Source organism: Sander lucioperca, chromosome 11 (genome assembly GCF_008315115.2).
Source record: "Sander lucioperca isolate FBNREF2018 chromosome 11, SLUC_FBN_1.2, whole genome shotgun sequence".
Classification (NCBI taxonomy): Eukaryota; Metazoa; Chordata; class Actinopteri; order Perciformes; family Percidae; genus Sander; species Sander lucioperca.
Genome location: NC_050183.1, coordinates 24,518,888 through 24,536,387, shown reverse-complemented (window position 1 = coordinate 24,536,387; position 17,500 = coordinate 24,518,888). Strand labels below are relative to the sequence as shown.

At 44.8% G+C, this 17,500-nt stretch overlaps 1 protein-coding gene across 1 annotated transcript in view; it reads left to right on the top strand.

Moving 5' to 3' along the window:
- The window catches only part of apc2 (APC regulator of WNT signaling pathway 2), a 45,822-nt gene that overhangs the window by 27,686 nt on the left and 636 nt on the right, over positions 1–17,500 (top strand). The window contains exons 8-14 of the mRNA XM_031322891.2: positions 5,009–5,107; positions 7,646–8,072; positions 8,993–9,091; positions 9,440–9,579; positions 9,980–10,174; positions 11,225–11,439; positions 12,131–17,500. The exon at positions 12,131–17,500 is cut by the window's right edge and continues 636 nt beyond it. Of these exons, the coding sequence (XP_031178751.2) occupies positions 5,009–5,107; positions 7,646–8,072; positions 8,993–9,091; positions 9,440–9,579; positions 9,980–10,174; positions 11,225–11,439; positions 12,131–17,500 (6,545 nt within the window). The remainder of the gene's footprint in view (positions 1–5,008; positions 5,108–7,645; positions 8,073–8,992; positions 9,092–9,439; positions 9,580–9,979; positions 10,175–11,224; positions 11,440–12,130) is intronic.

Below are 17,500 nucleotides of genomic sequence, written 5' to 3'. Positions count from 1 at the left end.
GGAGGGATAGAAGGAAGGAAAGAAGGAGGGAAGGAAGGAGGGAAGGAGAAAAGGAAGGAGAGAAGGAAGGAAGGAAGGAAGGAAGGAGGGAAGGAGAAAACGAAGGAGGGATAGAAGGAAGGAAAGAAGGAGGGAAGGAAGGAGGGAAGGAGAAAAGGAAGGAAGGAAGGAAGGAAGGAGGGAAGGAGAAAACGAAGGAGGGATAGAAGGAAGGAAAGAAGGAGTGAAGGAGGAAAGGAAGGAAGGAGAAAAGGAAGGAGGGAAGGAAGGAAGGAAGGAAGGAGGGAAGGAAGGAGGGAAGGAGAAAAGGAAGGAAGGAAGGAAGGAAGGAAGGAAGGAAGGAAGGAAGGAAGGAAGGAGGGAAGGAGAAAAGGAAGGAGGGAAGGAAGGAAGGAAGGAAGGAAGGAGGGAAGGAAGGAGGGAAGGAGAAAAGGAAGGAAGGAGGGAAGGAGAAAAGGACGAAGGGAAGGAAGGAAGGAGGGAAGTAAGGAGAGAAGGAAGGAGGGAAGGAAGAAGGGAAGGAAGGAGGGAAGGAAAGTAAAGGAAGAATAAATAAGGAAGGAAGGAAGGAAGGAGAGAAAGAAGTAAGGAAGCAAATGCTGGCAGCTGATTGGTGGAGGAGCGTCTGCTTCAGCTGTGTTTATAAATTATTCAGCTGATCTCAGTTCAACCTTTGATCCACAAAACCCAACGTCTCTTAATTTACTTTGAACAATGATAAGAAAAACTTTATTGATACGCACCTTTCAGAACAGAGTTACAAAGTGCTTTACGCTAAAAAAGTCTAATAACGGATACACTAGACGAAAAAAATAGTATTTTAAACAATGAATACAAGGTGATTTAGCTCGCAATAAGTACGAATCTGCCGATGGATGGAACAAGCTACAATAAAAGCTAATAGAACAATAGTCCAGTTTGTATTTATCTTCACAAAAGTGCTCGTTTCACCGCTGACAGACTCAGATTATTATTCTAAGTGTCTGACAACATTATGGGATGGATTTCTAAGGAGGTCGACCTTTCTGTTAAAGAGAAAAATCCCTTTTTTAAACATAAAAACATCCACGAAATCACGTTCGCTAAACCCACCAGACTCCATGTAAATAATCAGTAATTTAAGCATCGTAAAACACACTTCATTCAAAGTGGACAGAAACAAAATAAAACTATGAAAAGACGTTTTGGGTCGTCTTTCCACTTTTCCAACCATCACAACTGTAGTTTTGGTTGAAATATACACATAGTTTACTGATTTACATGTTAAAACATGCTGGCTCTATACACGCTAAAAGTACTGTTTTTTTTAATGGAGTCTGGTGGGTTTAGCGCTAGCGACTTAAGAGCTGTTTCTGGTTAAACAGAAATGTCTCAAAGAGGTTTTAAAGGTGTATCTCTGTAGGGATCCATCCCATAATGTTGTCAGACACTTAGAATATTAATCTGAGTCTGTCAGCGGCGAAACGAGCACTTTAGTGAAGGTAAATACAAGCTGGATAATGGTCCTATTAACTTACATTGTAGCTTGTTTCTCTGCTGCCGACTGCAGAGATTTTGCAATGTAACAAGATATTCAGAACATCATGAATAATGGATTCATTTTTAAAAAGTCTGAATTCGAGAAGGAGATTTTTCTTGAGTATAGGATAGAAAAGCAGATAGATCAATCAAATCACACCAAGATGTCTTGCAGTCATTATTAGAGATACATATTATTAGTTATTCTGCAAAATAAGTACTCAAGGTACTTTAAGTACAATTTTGAATGCTCCATTTCTCTCTCTCTCTCTCTCCCTCTCTCTCTCTCTCTCTCTCCCATCTTCTCTCTCTTATCTCTCATGCTCCTCTCTCTCTCTCTAAATAATCTATAACAAGCGATCTAGGAAATGGTAGATATCGCGACTACGATATCCGTGAGATCGAGAGAGCTATATCGAGCGAGAGGAAGCTAGTAATCTCAGCTCTGATCGATCTAGAGAAAGCTGTATAAATAGATATGAGCTCAAGCGTCTGATCTCGCTCTCGAGACGGCGAGAAGCAGAGGAGAGGATTAGCTAGACTGGAGATGCGAGCGAAGAGATGTAGTATGTGATGAGATAGTCTAGTACTAGAGATATCTCGATGCTCGATCCGTATATATTATATATAGTAGATAGATAGATTGTAGAGAGCTAATCTATAGAGCATATCTTATACAGGCGATAGAAATTCGCGATATAAATCTGGATATAGAGTAGATCAAGAGAAGGGAGAGGCTACATAGAGATTTCGAGGAGACTCTCGAATTATAGATATGTCTTCTCTATAGAGTAGGTATGAAGAGATAGATATATATATTATGTATAGATCGGTATCTATCGGAGAGTATCTATAGGTCGAAAGATATCGTAAGTATAGAGACGCTAGCAGGGAGTATATATAGACTGAGGTATAGCAGATAAGATAGAGGGAGAAGATGATAGCACACATTAAAGGAAGCTATCACTATTAGAGATAAATACTGTATCTCGAGAGAGGCGATATATAAGACTAGTACCGCTATGGAGAAGATACAGGTATATACGAGAGGAGGAGCGAGCTCTGAGTATTTTATCGGAGAGATATATAGGCATGTAACCAGAGATCTAGGCTAGGTTAGCATGATGAGTATTAGAGAGTCAGCTTGTCTCTCTATCTGCTACTGTCGCACTATATCTCTATCGGAGGATCCTATAATATGTCGAGATCTCTCTATCATCTCTATGTCTCTATATATATCATCTTAGGTCTAGATCGAGATCAAGATAAAGATATCTCACATCGGGTCGTCTTATCAATATGTTTACTAGCTAGCTGCCTTCGTCTTACATCCTGCCCCTCACCTGCCTCTCCCTCTCTCTCTACTCTATTGTCTCATCCTCTCTCGTCTCCTATCTCTCTCTGCCCCTAGATGCTCTTCGTACTGCTGGCTGATCTCCTCCTCGGTCTTCCTCTCTCTCCAATCTCTGTCTGTCCCCTTCTTCTCTTATATTCCGCTAGGTGGCTAGTTATACCGGATCAACGCCTTTCTCGTCTGTCATTATTCCTGGTGGTGTTAGTAACAAATGTCCTTATTGTGATGAGACAGAAACTGTGTTTCATTGTTATTGTGAGTGTGTGCGTCTGCCTCCGTTGTTCTTGTTGTTGGAGAAAATGTTCAGTAAGGTAGGGGAGGTCTTCTCCTAACACATGTTCATCTTTGGTTTCAGGTATAGTAAAATTGCAAAATTTAAATGTCAGTTGTTAAATTTCATCCTGGGCCAATCGAAGATGGCCGTGTATGTGAGCAGGAAGAGGAAGGTGGATGACTCTGTGGATATTGCTGTAACTCTACTGTTCACTCGGATGGTGAAAGCCAGAATCAAGATTGATTTTAATTATTATAGAGAAATGAAGGATGTGGATCAGTTCAGTGAGATCTGGGCCCATGGTGATGTGTTGAGCTCTGTTGAAGGAGACCAGCTCCTTTTCTCTCAGGAGGTGATGTCATGTAGTTGATGGTTATGTCTGGATGGATTTATTGGTCTGTTGAAAAGAGATTATTTTGTAATTAACAGGAGGGAACATTGATCAAATAAAAAATTTTAAAAATCAAAATCTCTCACTCTCTCTCTCTCTCTCTCCCTCCCTCTCCCTCTCCCTCCCTCTCCCTCTCCCTCTCTCTCCCTCTCTCTCTCCCTCTCTCCCTCTCTCTCTCACTCTCTCTCTCTCTCTCTCTGTCTGTCTCTGTCGCTCTCTCTCTGTCGCTCTCTCTCTCTGTCTCTCTCTCTCTCTCACTCTCTCTGTCTCTGTCGCTCTCTCTCTCTCTCTCTCTGTCTCTGTCGCTCTCTCTCTCTCTCTCTCTCTGTCTCTGTCGCTCTCTCTCTGTCTCTCTCTCTCTCTCTCTGTCTCTGTCGCTCTCTCTCTCTCTCACTCTCTCTCTGTCTCTCTCTCTCTCTCTGTCTCTGTCGCTCTCTCTCTCTCTCTCTCTCTCTCTCTCTGTCGCTCTCTCTCTGTCTCTCTCTCTCTCTCTCTCTGTCTCTGTCGCTCTCTCTCTCTGTCTCTCTCTCTCACTCTCTCTGTCCCTCTCTCTCTCTCTCTCTCTCTCTCTCTCTCTCTCTCTCTCTGTCGCTCTCTCTCTGTCTCTCTCTCTCTCTCTCTCTCTCTCTCTCTCTCTCTCTCACTCTCTCTGTCCCTCTCTCTCTCTCTCTCTCTCTCTCTCTCTCTCTCTCTCTCTCTGTCTCTCTCACTCTCTCTCTCTCTCTGTCTCTGTCGCTCTCCATCTCGTTGCTATGCAAAGAAGCGCGGTGTCAGAGCTGAGCTGTGATTGGCTGTTGCCAGGCTGCAGGGTTGGCACGGCGATAAAGAGAGTCGTTTCTTTCTTCGTCCTCTGCTGCTCGGAGAATTACAACGAGGCAGCAGACGTGAAGACATCACAAAGAGACGAAAGGCTCAGAGACAAACACACACACACACACACACACACACACACACACGCGCACACACACATACACACAGACACACACACACACACACAGCCGCACACACACACACACACACACGCACACACACACACACACACACACACTGAGCTTCAGTTGGATTCACAGACTGAAATCCTTAGAGTCGTATCAAAGCGCTTCATCCCCCCTCTATTCACCCCTCCATCCCGTCGCCATGACAACGCCTCAGTGTGTGTGTGTGTGTGTGTGTGTGTGTGTGTGTGTGTGTGAGAGAGAGTGAGAGGATTGGCAGGCAGCCATGCAATGACTGTTTTGCAGTTTATGTGTTTAGACGGTCTGAATTTGTTATGATTTTGTAACGAGATAATCAGATCATGTGTTCAGTTTCTCATCCTCATCTTCTCTTCTTCCTGTTTGTCTGTGTGTGTGTGTGTGTGTGTCTGTGTGTGTGTGTGTGTGTGTGTGTGTGTCTGTGTGTGTGTGTGTGTGTGTGTGTGTGTGTGTGTCTGTGTGTGTGTGTCTGTGTGTGTGTGTGTGTGTGTGTGTAGCTGTCTGGAGCTGAGAAACCCCCTGCTGGAGAACCAGAGAGCAACACATCATCGTCTGCTGCAGCAGGATCAGAAGCCGGTGCAGACGGAGGTAGCAAGGTGACACCTCACTCCTAATAAAGGGCTAATAAAGGGTTAATTAAGGGTTAATAAAGGGCTAATAAAGGGTTAATTATGGGTTAATAAAGGGTTAATACCGAAAGGCATCATGGCTGTCCACAGAGCTGCTGGTAGAGTCTAATAGGTGTTATATACTGATTGCATCCAAGCTGGCGCGCGCCATCGTGACGTCAAAATGATGTCATATCCTGCCGGCGCGTCCGATTTACGACAAAGCGGAAACGGGAGGCCGAACGGGTTCGCAGCCAACCGGATGCCAGGACTCTCACAGAGTGACTGCTAGTCTCTCTTGTAAACTTACTGGGTTAAGATGAGATCTTTTATGGTGAATGAAAGGCTTGATCCGACGAAGTAGCTCATCCAATCAGATCGAAGCATTGACGGCAATGCTGCTGCCAGTTCTGCCGTTGTTTACCTTTTTCTTCTTCTTCTAGTCCGTAGAAAGAGCAACGTCGGTAGTCTTCGCTCATTAGCGCCACCGCTGTTCAGGAGAAGACTGCAACTAGTGTCACGACCACCAGCGCGGGTATAAATGGTCACGGCGATCTCATGACGTCACATTTGGATGCGCCACGCGGGCTGCGGTTACTGTAAAACCGCCTTAACAGTCAGAATCATCACCATCAGAATAACTAACGGCTGTGTGGCGTGAGCGTGTCATATATATATATATATATATATATATATATATATATTTTATATATGTCATATGACATTAAAGAACAGCTTGTTCATTGGACATATGGTCAAAATTAAATGATTTAATAATAATGTATACCAATAACAATAACTTATTTCACTAGTAAAATGCTGTTGAACGACAAAAACAACCACCAAGGACATTTACAGTAACTTCAAATGCACCACAAAGCTGTAGTTTACCAGTTTCATTGAACGCACCGTCTGTGTTGTTTTTCCGACGGCAGCTCGGCAGCTGCAGATTGTTACATCCCGCTGTTGAGTCACAGTCCTCTACAGTAAAACACAGTCACACTTTACACCGTTCAGCGTTAGCTGTCAGCATTTTAACCGTGTTTAATCCAGCTACTAGCTAGCGGTAGGCTAACGTTAGCTGCTGTTGAGTATAGTGTTAACTAGCGTCCCGTGCAGCGGTGTTTGTGTTTCCTGTATCGTCTTCAGAGCATCAGAGAGAAGAGCAGACATATCAGTGGCTCCAGATTTCGGTAGCCAGGGTTGGCAGGAAGAAGATTTTTACAAGTAAATGTTCCAGTTAATGATCCAGGCAGCACATTCTCGTCTCCCTCCTTCATTTTACAGTCCAATGGAGGCTAGAACGGCTCCGGGTCAAATCTCAATATGGAATGGATTAATCTGCGTTAATCTGCGTTATTTTTTTTAACGCGTTATTTTTTCTCAGATTAATTAATCGACATTAACGCGTTATTTTGACAGCCCTAATATATATATATTAGGACTGTCAGCGATGCGATTAAGGGCCGATGCAATTCACTTTTTTTTAATCGCATTAATCGCATGCTGGCATTTCTTAATTTATTTTCCACTTCACTCGGCTTTGCGTCGTGCCTAACAGGCTACTATTTTGACCCTTTGTAGCACCGTTACTTATCATCAAGCTGCCAGACAAGTCGAAAGCCATATGCACATTGTGTAAAGCCGAATTAAAATATCACCGAAGCACGTCAAGCTGGAGCTACCACCTACGAGCTAAGCATATAGTTCAGTTAACGTGATGCTACCGCTAGCATGCTACTTGCCGACCTGTGGATGAAACCAAATCCCAAAAAATTACTACAGCTCTTGCGAAACGGGTGGCAACTAACTGCAGACCTGTCAGCATCGTAGAGGACTCGGGTCTTAAAGACGTACTACGGTTGGCATGTTCTGACCTGTCTCGTTGACGTCGAGGGGGACAGTAGTCTCACCACACAGCCTGTATGACACGGAGGAAGCAGCCACACTGGAACAGCTGCAAGGTGCAAACTCTGTCTCATTAACCGGTGATCACTGGACGTCAGTGAGGAATCAACATTATTTAGGAGTTACTAAACACTATATGGACTCTGGTAAGGATAGGGATTTTTAGTTTTTTAGTTAGGTACTTGGAGGAATTGTGCAGTAATGACAGATTCACACATTTTTCTTTTGTTTAAATAAATAATTACAAATCTTAAAATCAAGTTCATAAAGTCACTTTCTTTGCATTCATTTGATTCCCAATCAAGATCCACTGGTAAGAATGGCTTTCCATTGTTAATATGGACTTAAAAACTGTTCTGAAATGCAAAATAATAGAATTTTAATCATGTGATAAAATATGCGATTAATCGCGATTAACTATAGAACTTCAGCGATTAATCGCCATTAAAAAATATTAATCATTTGACAGCCCTAATATATATATATATATATAGTATCGGATCGGGACTTCGTATCAGCAGATATTTAATATTACTAAACTGTGATCGGGATCAGGGGCCAGACAAGGTGATCTGGACCTCCCTAAATCTACGGTGCGTCTCCTCGTCCTCCCTGCAGGTGGAGATGGTGTTCTGGCTGCTCTCCATGCTCGCTAACCGAGACAAGGAGGAGATGTCCCGGACTCTGCTGGCTCTGTCCAGCTCTCAGGACAGCTGCATCGTCATGAGGAAGTCCGGCTGCGTCCCCCTCCTGGTCCAGATCCTCCACGAAGCTCCAGGCGGCAGCGCCAGTGGACCAGCGGAGACGACGGCCACGGCCGCGGCTGCATCCGCGTCCGCGCCCACAGGCTGCAGCCGAGAAGCCAAATCCAGAGCCAGCGCCGCCCTGCACAACATCATCTACTCGCAGCAGGACGAGGGACAGGCCCGCCGCGAGATGAGAGTGCTGCACTTGCTGGAGCAGGTCCGCACGTACTGCGACAGCGGCTGGGACTGGACCGAGAGCCACGCGGGGACCCCATCCCCGGGAGGAACCAAAACCACCGGTGAGACAAGTCCTCTTTAACCCTGTGTTGTCACCGTGTGTGTGTGTGTGTGTGTGTGTGTGTGTGTGTGTGTGTGTATAGCTGTTTAAGCGTGTGTGTGTCTGTGTGTCTGTGTGTGTGGGTACATATAGATGTACATCAGCACTCTTTTCAAATTTTTTCGACACATTTTTCTATGCTTTTTTCAACATTTTTTTGTTGATCCACCAGACTCCATGTAAATAATCAGGACTTTTAGCGTGTATAGAGCCATCATATCTCCACATGTAAATGGGTGAATTAAGGGTTTATTTCAACCAAACCAGAGTGGTGATTGTTGGAACAGTGGAAAGATGAACCAAGACGGCTTTTGATAGTTTTATTTAGTTTCTGTCCACTTTGAATGAAGTGTGTTTAACAATGCTAAAAGTCCTGATTATTTACATGGAGTCTGGTGGAGTTTGGTGATGGTGATTTCGGGGCTGTTTCATGTTAAACTAAAATGATCTTACTCTTTAACTAAAAGGTCTATCTCTGTAGGGATCCTTTCATAATGTTGTCAGACACTTAGAATAATAATCTGAGTCTGTCAGCGGCAACAACCGAACTTTTAGTGGACAGGAACTGAAGATGCACAATTGTCCATTAATGTGAAATTGCAGCTAGTTTCTTGTGTAATACTGGACCAATATGAAAAACATCAGTCACTTAGACACAAAAACATGGGAAAATACTGTCCAGGTTGTTACCCTTTAACATTTAGAAACCAAAAACCACCGGTTAAACCATTTCCCTCCAAACCTGAAGTTCCTTTGAAATTAAGTAATACTAACACTTTCGTACTTTTCGTTCTAGTTAATTTTTGAATGCATGGCGCTAACTTGTGACAGAGTATTTCTGCACGTTGGTATTACTACTTGTACTAACTGTTCTCTCTGCAGACATCCCTGAACCTGTGGACCCTCAGATCTGTCAGGCCATGTGCGCCATCATGAAGCTTTCCTTCGAAGAAGAGTACCGACGCGCCATGAACGAACTAGGTTGGTGAAAGCCCGGCATCCCGCTCTCCTACCTTAACATCACGGACACGTTTGGCTGAGAGTCTCTGCTATACTATAACTTTTTATGACATTTCCGACATACTATACTATGACTTTTTATATTTTCGACATACTGTAATATTACTTTTTATGACTATTTTCGACATACTGTAATATTACTTTTTTATGACATTTTCGAGATACTATAGCCTACTATGACTTTTTTCGACATACTGTAATATGACTTTTTTCGACATACTATACTATAAGGACACGTTTGGCTGAGAGTCTGTTGTGTCCTACCATCAGGGACACGTTTGGCTGAGAGTCTGTTGTGTTTTCTTCCAGGCGGGCTGCAGGTGGTGGCCGATCTGATCCACCTGGATCAGGACATGTACGGCATGCTGAACGACCCCATCAACATGGCTCTGCGCCGCTACGCAGGGATGGCTGTCACTAACCTCACCTTCGGAGACGTCGTCAACAAGGTATTCATGTCAAAGATCCATTTCATTCAACATATTATACTATGACTTTATTGTTTTTTTCAACATACTATACTATGACTTTTGTATTAGTTTTTTCGAAATACTATACTATGACTTTTTTACGACTTTTTTTTTAAATACTATGACTTTTTTTCGACATACTATACTATAACTTTTTTGACATACTATACTATAACTTTTTTGACATACTATACTATGACTTTTTTTCGACATACTATACTATAACTTTTTTGACATACTATACTATGACTTTTTTATTAGTGACTCGGTGACAGAGAGGCCTCGGTGATTGACAGCAGCACTCAGTTTTTTTAAAAGTCTATATTGATTTACCAACAAACTGTCCCGTGTTTTTGACCTCCATGTGTTCTCCCTTCAGGCCACTCTGTGCTCTAAGAAGAGCTGTCTGCAGGCGCTGGTGGCCCAGCTGGCCTCCGACAGCGAGGAGCTGCATCAGGTGGTCTCCAGCATCCTGAGGAATCTGTCCTGGAGGGCCGACATCAACAGCAAGAAAGTCCTCCGAGACATCGGCTGTGTGTCTGCACTGATGACCTGCGCCCTGCAGGCCACCAAGGTAAATTATTATTATTATATTTGTATCTTTACATTATTAGTGAAATAAAGAAAGGAGGGAGAAACCGGTATGGATGGAGGGGTGCTGATGCTCCCGTACTTCAGAGTTGAGTAGCTAAATGGCAGACTATTTATATCTGTTAGTTTTGGCTAATTGGTTGTCTGAGACACGAACCAGCAGCCACTTAGCTTAGCATAAAGATGAAGCAGCTGCCTGGATCTGGAAAAAGTCCTAAAAAAGTCATTTTATAGTATGTCGAAAAAACATTTTACAAAAGTCATAGTATAGTATGTAAAAACAAAAGTCATAGTATAGCATGTCGAAAAAAAACTCCTAAAACAGTCATAGTATAGTATGTCAAAAAAGTCCTAAAAAAGTCACAGTATAGTATGTCGAAAATAGTCGAAAATAAGTCATAGTATAGTAAAATAGTCATGAAAAAATTACTATAGTATGTCGAACAAAGTCCTAAAAAAAGTCAGAGTATAGTATGTTGAAAATAGTCGAAAATAAGTCATAGTATAGTATGTCAAAAAAAGTCCTAAAAAAAGTCATAGTATAGTACAGGGGTCACCAACACGGGGCCCGCGGGCACCAGGTAGCCCCCAAGGACCACATGAGGAGCCCTCAGGCCTGTTCTAAAAATGAAAATTGAATATTGACATTATCTGTTTCCCACCTTGTTAAGTCACTGTTGATAATTATTGTGAGAAATCATTAACGTGATCAGCGTCTTCACATAGATGAGTATCATTAATCATTAATAATCATATATAACTAAAGGCAAACTGAGCAAATTAGTTATTTCAGAAGAGCGTATCAAACTGGTAGCCCTTCGTATGACTCAGTACCCATGAAGTAGCTCTCAGTTTCAGAAAGGTTGGTGACCCCTGGTATAGTTGAAAATAAGTCATAGTATAGGATGTCGAAAAAAAGTTAAATTAGAAAAAGAAGTCCCAGTAAAGTACGCTCAGTGAGCATGTTTGTATGTTTTGTGTGTTTGTAACGAGCCTAGTAAAACCTGTTTGGTTCTGTTTGCCGTTGTTTCAGGAGTCGACGTTGAAGAGCCTCCTGAGCGCTCTGTGGAACCTGTCGGCTCACAGCATCGACAACAAGGTGGCCATCTGCTCCGTGGACGGCGCTCTGGGCTTCCTGGTCAGCACGCTGACGTACCGATGTCAGACCAACTCGCTCGCCATCATCGAGAGCGGAGGAGGAATCCTCCGAAACGTCTCGAGTCTGGTCGCCACGCGGGAAGACTACAGGTTGGTTTCTGAGACTCAAACACCGACTCGCATTGGACAAAGAAAACCAAACTCAAGAGCCACTTGCGAGCTTTCAAATGCATTCATTTATATTTATATTTATTTTACGAGATGGGTGTGAGAATGTGTTGGAATACTTATTCCACCACTGGCCCTAAGAGATGCATTAAAATTAGGGCTGTCAGCATTAACGCGTTAATCGCGATGCAATTAAGGGCCACCGTGATGCGATTAATTCTTTTTAATCGCAGAAATTCAGAGAAATTAAAAGAAATTAATCGTTTGACAGCCCTATTTAGGAGTTACTAAACACTATATGGACTCTGGTAAGGATAGGGATTTTTAGTTTTTTAGTTAGGTACTTGGAGGAATTGTGCAATAATGACAGATTCACACATTTTTCTTTTGTTTACAATAAATAAATAATTACAAATCTTAAAATCAAGTTCATAAAGTAACTTTCTTTGCATTAATTTGATTCCCAATCAAGATCCACTGGTAAGAATGGCTTTCCATTGTCAATATGGACTTAAAAACTGTTCTGAAATGCAAAATAATAGAATTTTAATCATGTGATAAAATATGTGATTAATCGAGATTAACTATAGACCTTCAGCGATTAATCGCGATTAAAAAAAAATAATCGTTTGACAGTCCTAATTAAAATGTATTTTGCTTTCTTACTTCACAGGCAAATCCTCAGGGACCACAACTGCCTCCAGACTCTGCTGCAGCACCTGCGCTCCCACAGTCTGACCATAGTGAGCAACGCTTGCGGGACCCTCTGGAACCTTTCTGCCCGAAGTCCGAAAGACCAGGAGCTGCTGTGGGACCTCGGGGCGGTCAGCATGCTGCGCAACCTTATCCACTCCAAGCACAAGATGATAGCCATGGGCAGCGCCGCAGCTTTAAGGAACCTCCTCACTAATCGACCCCTGAAATATAAGGATGCTGCCGTCGTGTCCCCTGGCTCGTGCATGCCCTCGCTCTACATGAGGAAACAGAAGGCTCTGGAGGCGGAGCTGGATGCCAAACACCTAGCGGAGACTTTTGATACGCTTGAGAAACAGAGCCCCAAGCACCTGACCATCAACAAGCCGCTACGGCACATTGAGAGCCTGGCAAAGGATTACGCGTCTGATTCTGGTTGTTTCGATGATGATGAGGGCCCTAACGTCTCCAGTAGCCTGGACACTGGGAGCTTCTCTATGCTGTCCATGTTCCTTACCAACTCTAACTTCCTGCAGAACCAGCCACGTAAGAGGGACAGTGAACCTGAGAGAGACGTGGACATGCCCCAGGTGGCCGAGAAGAGACACGCACCTCCTGACGATGTATCTGCTGCTGCAGAGAAGCTAGCTAAAAAGATCACCAACACGGTTGCCAAGATCGACAGGTTAGTGGAGGATATCACAATGCACACGTCCTCCGAGGACAGTTTCAGCCTCAGCTCTGAAGACCATTTGGCTGACTGGCCTTACGGTATGGATGAACTCAATGAAGCCCGGGCAAAATCATGCTCCCCCTGCCGTCTCTCTGATACAAGCAACTTGGCCCACAGGGAACGCCTCAATAGAGCCCACGCACTCTTGCGCCTCAAAACTGCCCATACAAGCGTATCAACAGACAGCCTAAACAGTGGAAGCACCAGTGATGGATACTGCGGCAGCAAAGATCAAATGCGACCTGCTCCAAAAGCTCTATTGATGCAACAACGACCCAACCAGCTTGATCTTAAGGTGGCTCATCAAGATTACCTTAATGTAGGAACTGCTGTCCTGAATGAGACTAACCAGCAACATATCCCGGAGAGAGATTCTGTGGAAAACAATGATGTGACTGCTCTAGAGCTCAGCAGCACAGATGCAGAAAAGAACCAGGATCAACCTGCACAAACACCTGTCAGTGTATCCACTAAATTCTCCTCTGACGTCAGCATGACTTCAATTAAACTGTCTCCGTCTTATCAACAGGTCCCGCTGATTCAGAGCGTGGCCAAATTTGGTGTAGCAAAGACGACCATCAATGTCCAGGCTGCCCAAGCAATGAGGAGACAAGCATGGGTACCTACTGTGATGACTGGGGGTAGCATAACAAAGTTTTCTCCAATGGCATCCGCCAGAAGCCCAACCATCGGGCCAATGGAGACGGTCCAGAAATACTCCGTGGAGAACACCCCGATTTGCTTCTCCCGCTGCAGTTCACTGTCCTCCCTCTCTTCCGGAGACGAAGCGCTGGATGAACAAAGTGAAAATGAGCTGGAGAGTGACTCGTCATTGGAAATAATAGAAGTGGAGGATGGAGAAGTGGTGAAGAGAGCTGAGGAGGATGAAACCTTGGAGGATCTGAGTGACAGTCAGCTGCTGATGACTGACTCAAAAACCTTCCCCAGCAAAGAGACCAATCCCATCCAGATTCCCTGTGCTGCCAAAAAGGAAAAGGTGTTCCTAAGAGGAGCATCGCCAGCCATACTTGAAGACAGATCTCCATCCAGTTCATCTGAGAACTACATCCACGAGACACCCCTGGTAATGAGTCGCTGTAGCTCAGTCAGTTCACTGGGCAGCTTTGAGTCTCCCTCTATTGCAAGCTCAATCCAAAGTGACCCATGCAGTGAGATGATTGATGGAACAATAAGCCCTAGTGATCTTCCCGACAGCCCAGGGCAAACCATGCCTCCTAGTCGAAGTAAAACTCCATGTTGCATTGAGCCAAATGGACCGGAAACACAGCCCACAGGAATAGCAGGCCAATGGGAAAGCAGCCTGCGCAAGTTCATGGAGATAGCCGACTGCAAAGAGAGGTTTAACTTTCCTCCTGACCTGGACACCATGATCTACTTCACTGTGGAAAAGCCCACTGAAAACTTCTCGTGTGCTTCGAGCTTAAGTGCTCTGCCTCTTCACGAACACTACATACAAAAAGATGTGGAGCTGAAATTGACACCCCTACTTAAGCAAAATGACAAAAATCTTCCTTTCCCTGACGAGGATGAGCAAGGATTCGACCACGGAGAGAGATATAGTGAAGGCAATTCAGACGATGACATAGAAATCTTAAAGGAATGCATCAACTCAGCAATGCCCTCCAAGTTCAGAAAAGTAAGACCTTCGCTGATGACCACCATCCCTCCTCATCTTCTCAATTCCCAGATCCGAAAGCCGATACATCTTCCCGTGTACATGATGCTCCCCAATGGCAAAACCCAAATGTGTCCAGGAAGAAGAATTGTCATCCCGCAAAGGGACTTCAAATTGGATGATTCGTCATTGACAGATTCTGCAGAAGGTACACCAGTAAATTTCTCCAGCACAACATCACTTAGTGACGAAACACTCCAGTATCCTGTGAAGGACAGGGGGGCTAAAGACTGCACAGCCAAAGGTATGAACAAACAGGAATTGCTCGACGACGAGGCAAAGAGGATAGAAGACTTGAGGATATTCTCACACTTCCATAAACCCAACAAGATGAACTATCCACCCGAGATACAAATTAACCGAGCAACCAAACACATAGTTCCCACACAGAGGGTGCTAATGCAGAGCAAAGAGGTAGCCGATAGGGTGGCAAACCAAAGAAATCGTGATCAGTCTCCTAACCAACAAAAGAAGAGGCAAGGTCAAGGCCCAGTCAGGAAACTCGAACTGCCGGTCATTAAGCAGAACAAAGACGGTAACCTTAATATGGTATCACAAAAAGGAAAAACAATCTTCCGACAAATGACTCATTCTTCAGAGGACAGTAACAGCTTCTATGATGACGAAAATGACGCAATGAAACAAATAAGTAGAAAACAGATCAGAGAGGAAAGTAGAAATACCCTTTCCCGGAGCATGACGAATATTGGCAGGATTGATAATTCCCAAGCAATGCCCAGAGGATTTCACAGGATTAAACAGAATCTGATAAAGGATGAATCCCTGGCATGTTACTCACTGAGCTCCTCGCTTAGTTCGCTGAGTGATGCTGAGTTTGAGGATCATAAATCAAAAGCCCAGCAAATATGGTACAAAAACAGACACAACAAAACACTGAATATGATGAAACAAACGAAGCCAATGAACATTCACAGCCAATACGACGAGCCGAGCTCGCCAAGCTCCGTCAGCATGGATTCGGAGGATGACCTCCTTCAGAAATGCATTACATCTGCCATGCCCAAGCAGAGAAGGAAGCTTGCTGCAAGGAAGAGGAAGGCAGAAAATATTCAAAAACAAAAGGCCTCTGATGGGTGGACCATGGATGAGGAAATGGATAGTGATGACACGGCATGGGATAAAGATTCAGACCTCAATAGTATTGAATGGAGAGCCATACAAGAAGGTGCAAACTGTGTAGTCACTGGGCTGCAGGCATCAAAGTCTCAGGACCCATCCTCTGAAGAGACTGAATCAGTCCTGTCATTCATGTCAACATCCAGCTTTACACCCAAAGAAAGGACATTTGCTAAAGACAAAAAGGCGAATAAGCCTCTAGACTTCGCACAGCGCAAGCCAGTTCCGAACTTACCAGTGGTTTTCCGAGGCAGGACAGTGATCTATACACCGATAAAAGAGGCAGCTCCATCGCAAATACCTCCTCCCAGAAAAGTACCAACCAAGACCGATGCTCCAAAGAATCCAAACCTTGCTCAGCACAGATCCAAGAGCCTTCACCGATTAGGTTACCCCCAGGACATTGAACTGTCTTTGCCAAAGAGGAGCTCTACTCCGCCTCCAAGGATACCAAAAAGTTCATCCTCTGGATCATCGCAAAGCTCGACACCGTCCAAACAGTCGCAGAAAAAGATAACATCCCCGATTCAGACAAATAAATCCATCCAGAAAAAGAATGCCTCCCCAGCAGCTAGCAGCCCCCCGGAAAGAAGGGGACGCTCTCCTGTTGTGAATCAAACTCAAAAATCCCCACCACCAAAAACTCAAAAGTCACCCGTCCGTATCCCTTTTATGCAAAATGCAGTCAGGCCCAGAGCTCTGTCACCTCTGGTAACTAACCAGACAAGCGGAAGACAAACCAATCAGGTCAACGGAAAAAGGGTGTCCCCCGCCAATCGATTTGAAATGGTCAGGATGTCTTCTGTCCATTCAAGCGGCTGCGAGTCTGAGCGCAATGGATTCCTGAGACAGCTGACTTTCATTAAGGAATCACAGACTGCGTTAAGGCGCGACGCCTCTGCACGCAACATGCCTCGATCTCAGAACGGATCCCCCCGCAGAGCAGTTCCTGGAGCTTCGGCTGTCTTCCTTTGCTCGTCACGCTGTCAGGAACTCAAGGCTGCGCAAGCCCAGAGAAGGGTGCAAGTAAAAGATCCAAGACAAGAACAGCAAGTCCAGAGGCCGGAGCGTGGCCTTCAGAAGCAGAGTACACCCCTCTCTAGAGCGACCTCCAGTGAACGTGACCTAGCTGCAAGACGCTCAGCAAGGAGAACTAGCTCTGAAAGCCCCTGCAGGGTGGCTCAGAAAAAGGGGCCTGGAAGAGTGTCCGGAGCCAGGCAACAAGAAGACAAAGATACCTTTAAGCGTCATGCCTCGTCACCGAGCATAAACATACTGAGCAGAGTGACCAGCCGTTCTTCGCTCCGCTCGTCATCGTCCGATTCGAGCGGCAGAGCCAAGAGCGAGGACGATACAAAGAAGAAAGGGCAGAGATCTGCATCCCGGCTGAATGACAGAGTCACCTGGAGGAGGATAAGGGATGAAGATGTACCTCAGATCTTGAAAAGCACTCTGCCAGCCAATGCATTACCTCTGGCGCCTTCTCCTGACGGGGAAAGGCCAAAGCCACCAGCTCTTCCAGGAAAACTGCCAACCATTCTACTCGCATCTCGCAAGACAAGCGATGCGACAGTCCAGACGGAAGATTTTTCCAACAACAAGACCAACTCGAGCACCTCTCCGGCGGTAGAAACAGCTCGAGTGATCTCAGACGAAGTGGCCCGATTGGCGCTGCTCAGAAAGATTAGTGTCCCCTCTGGGAGTAACGTCCAGGACGGGGATTCAGACGTCTCCCTGAGGAGCCACAGCAACGTCTCCACAGGTACGTCCGACAGCCATGTGGG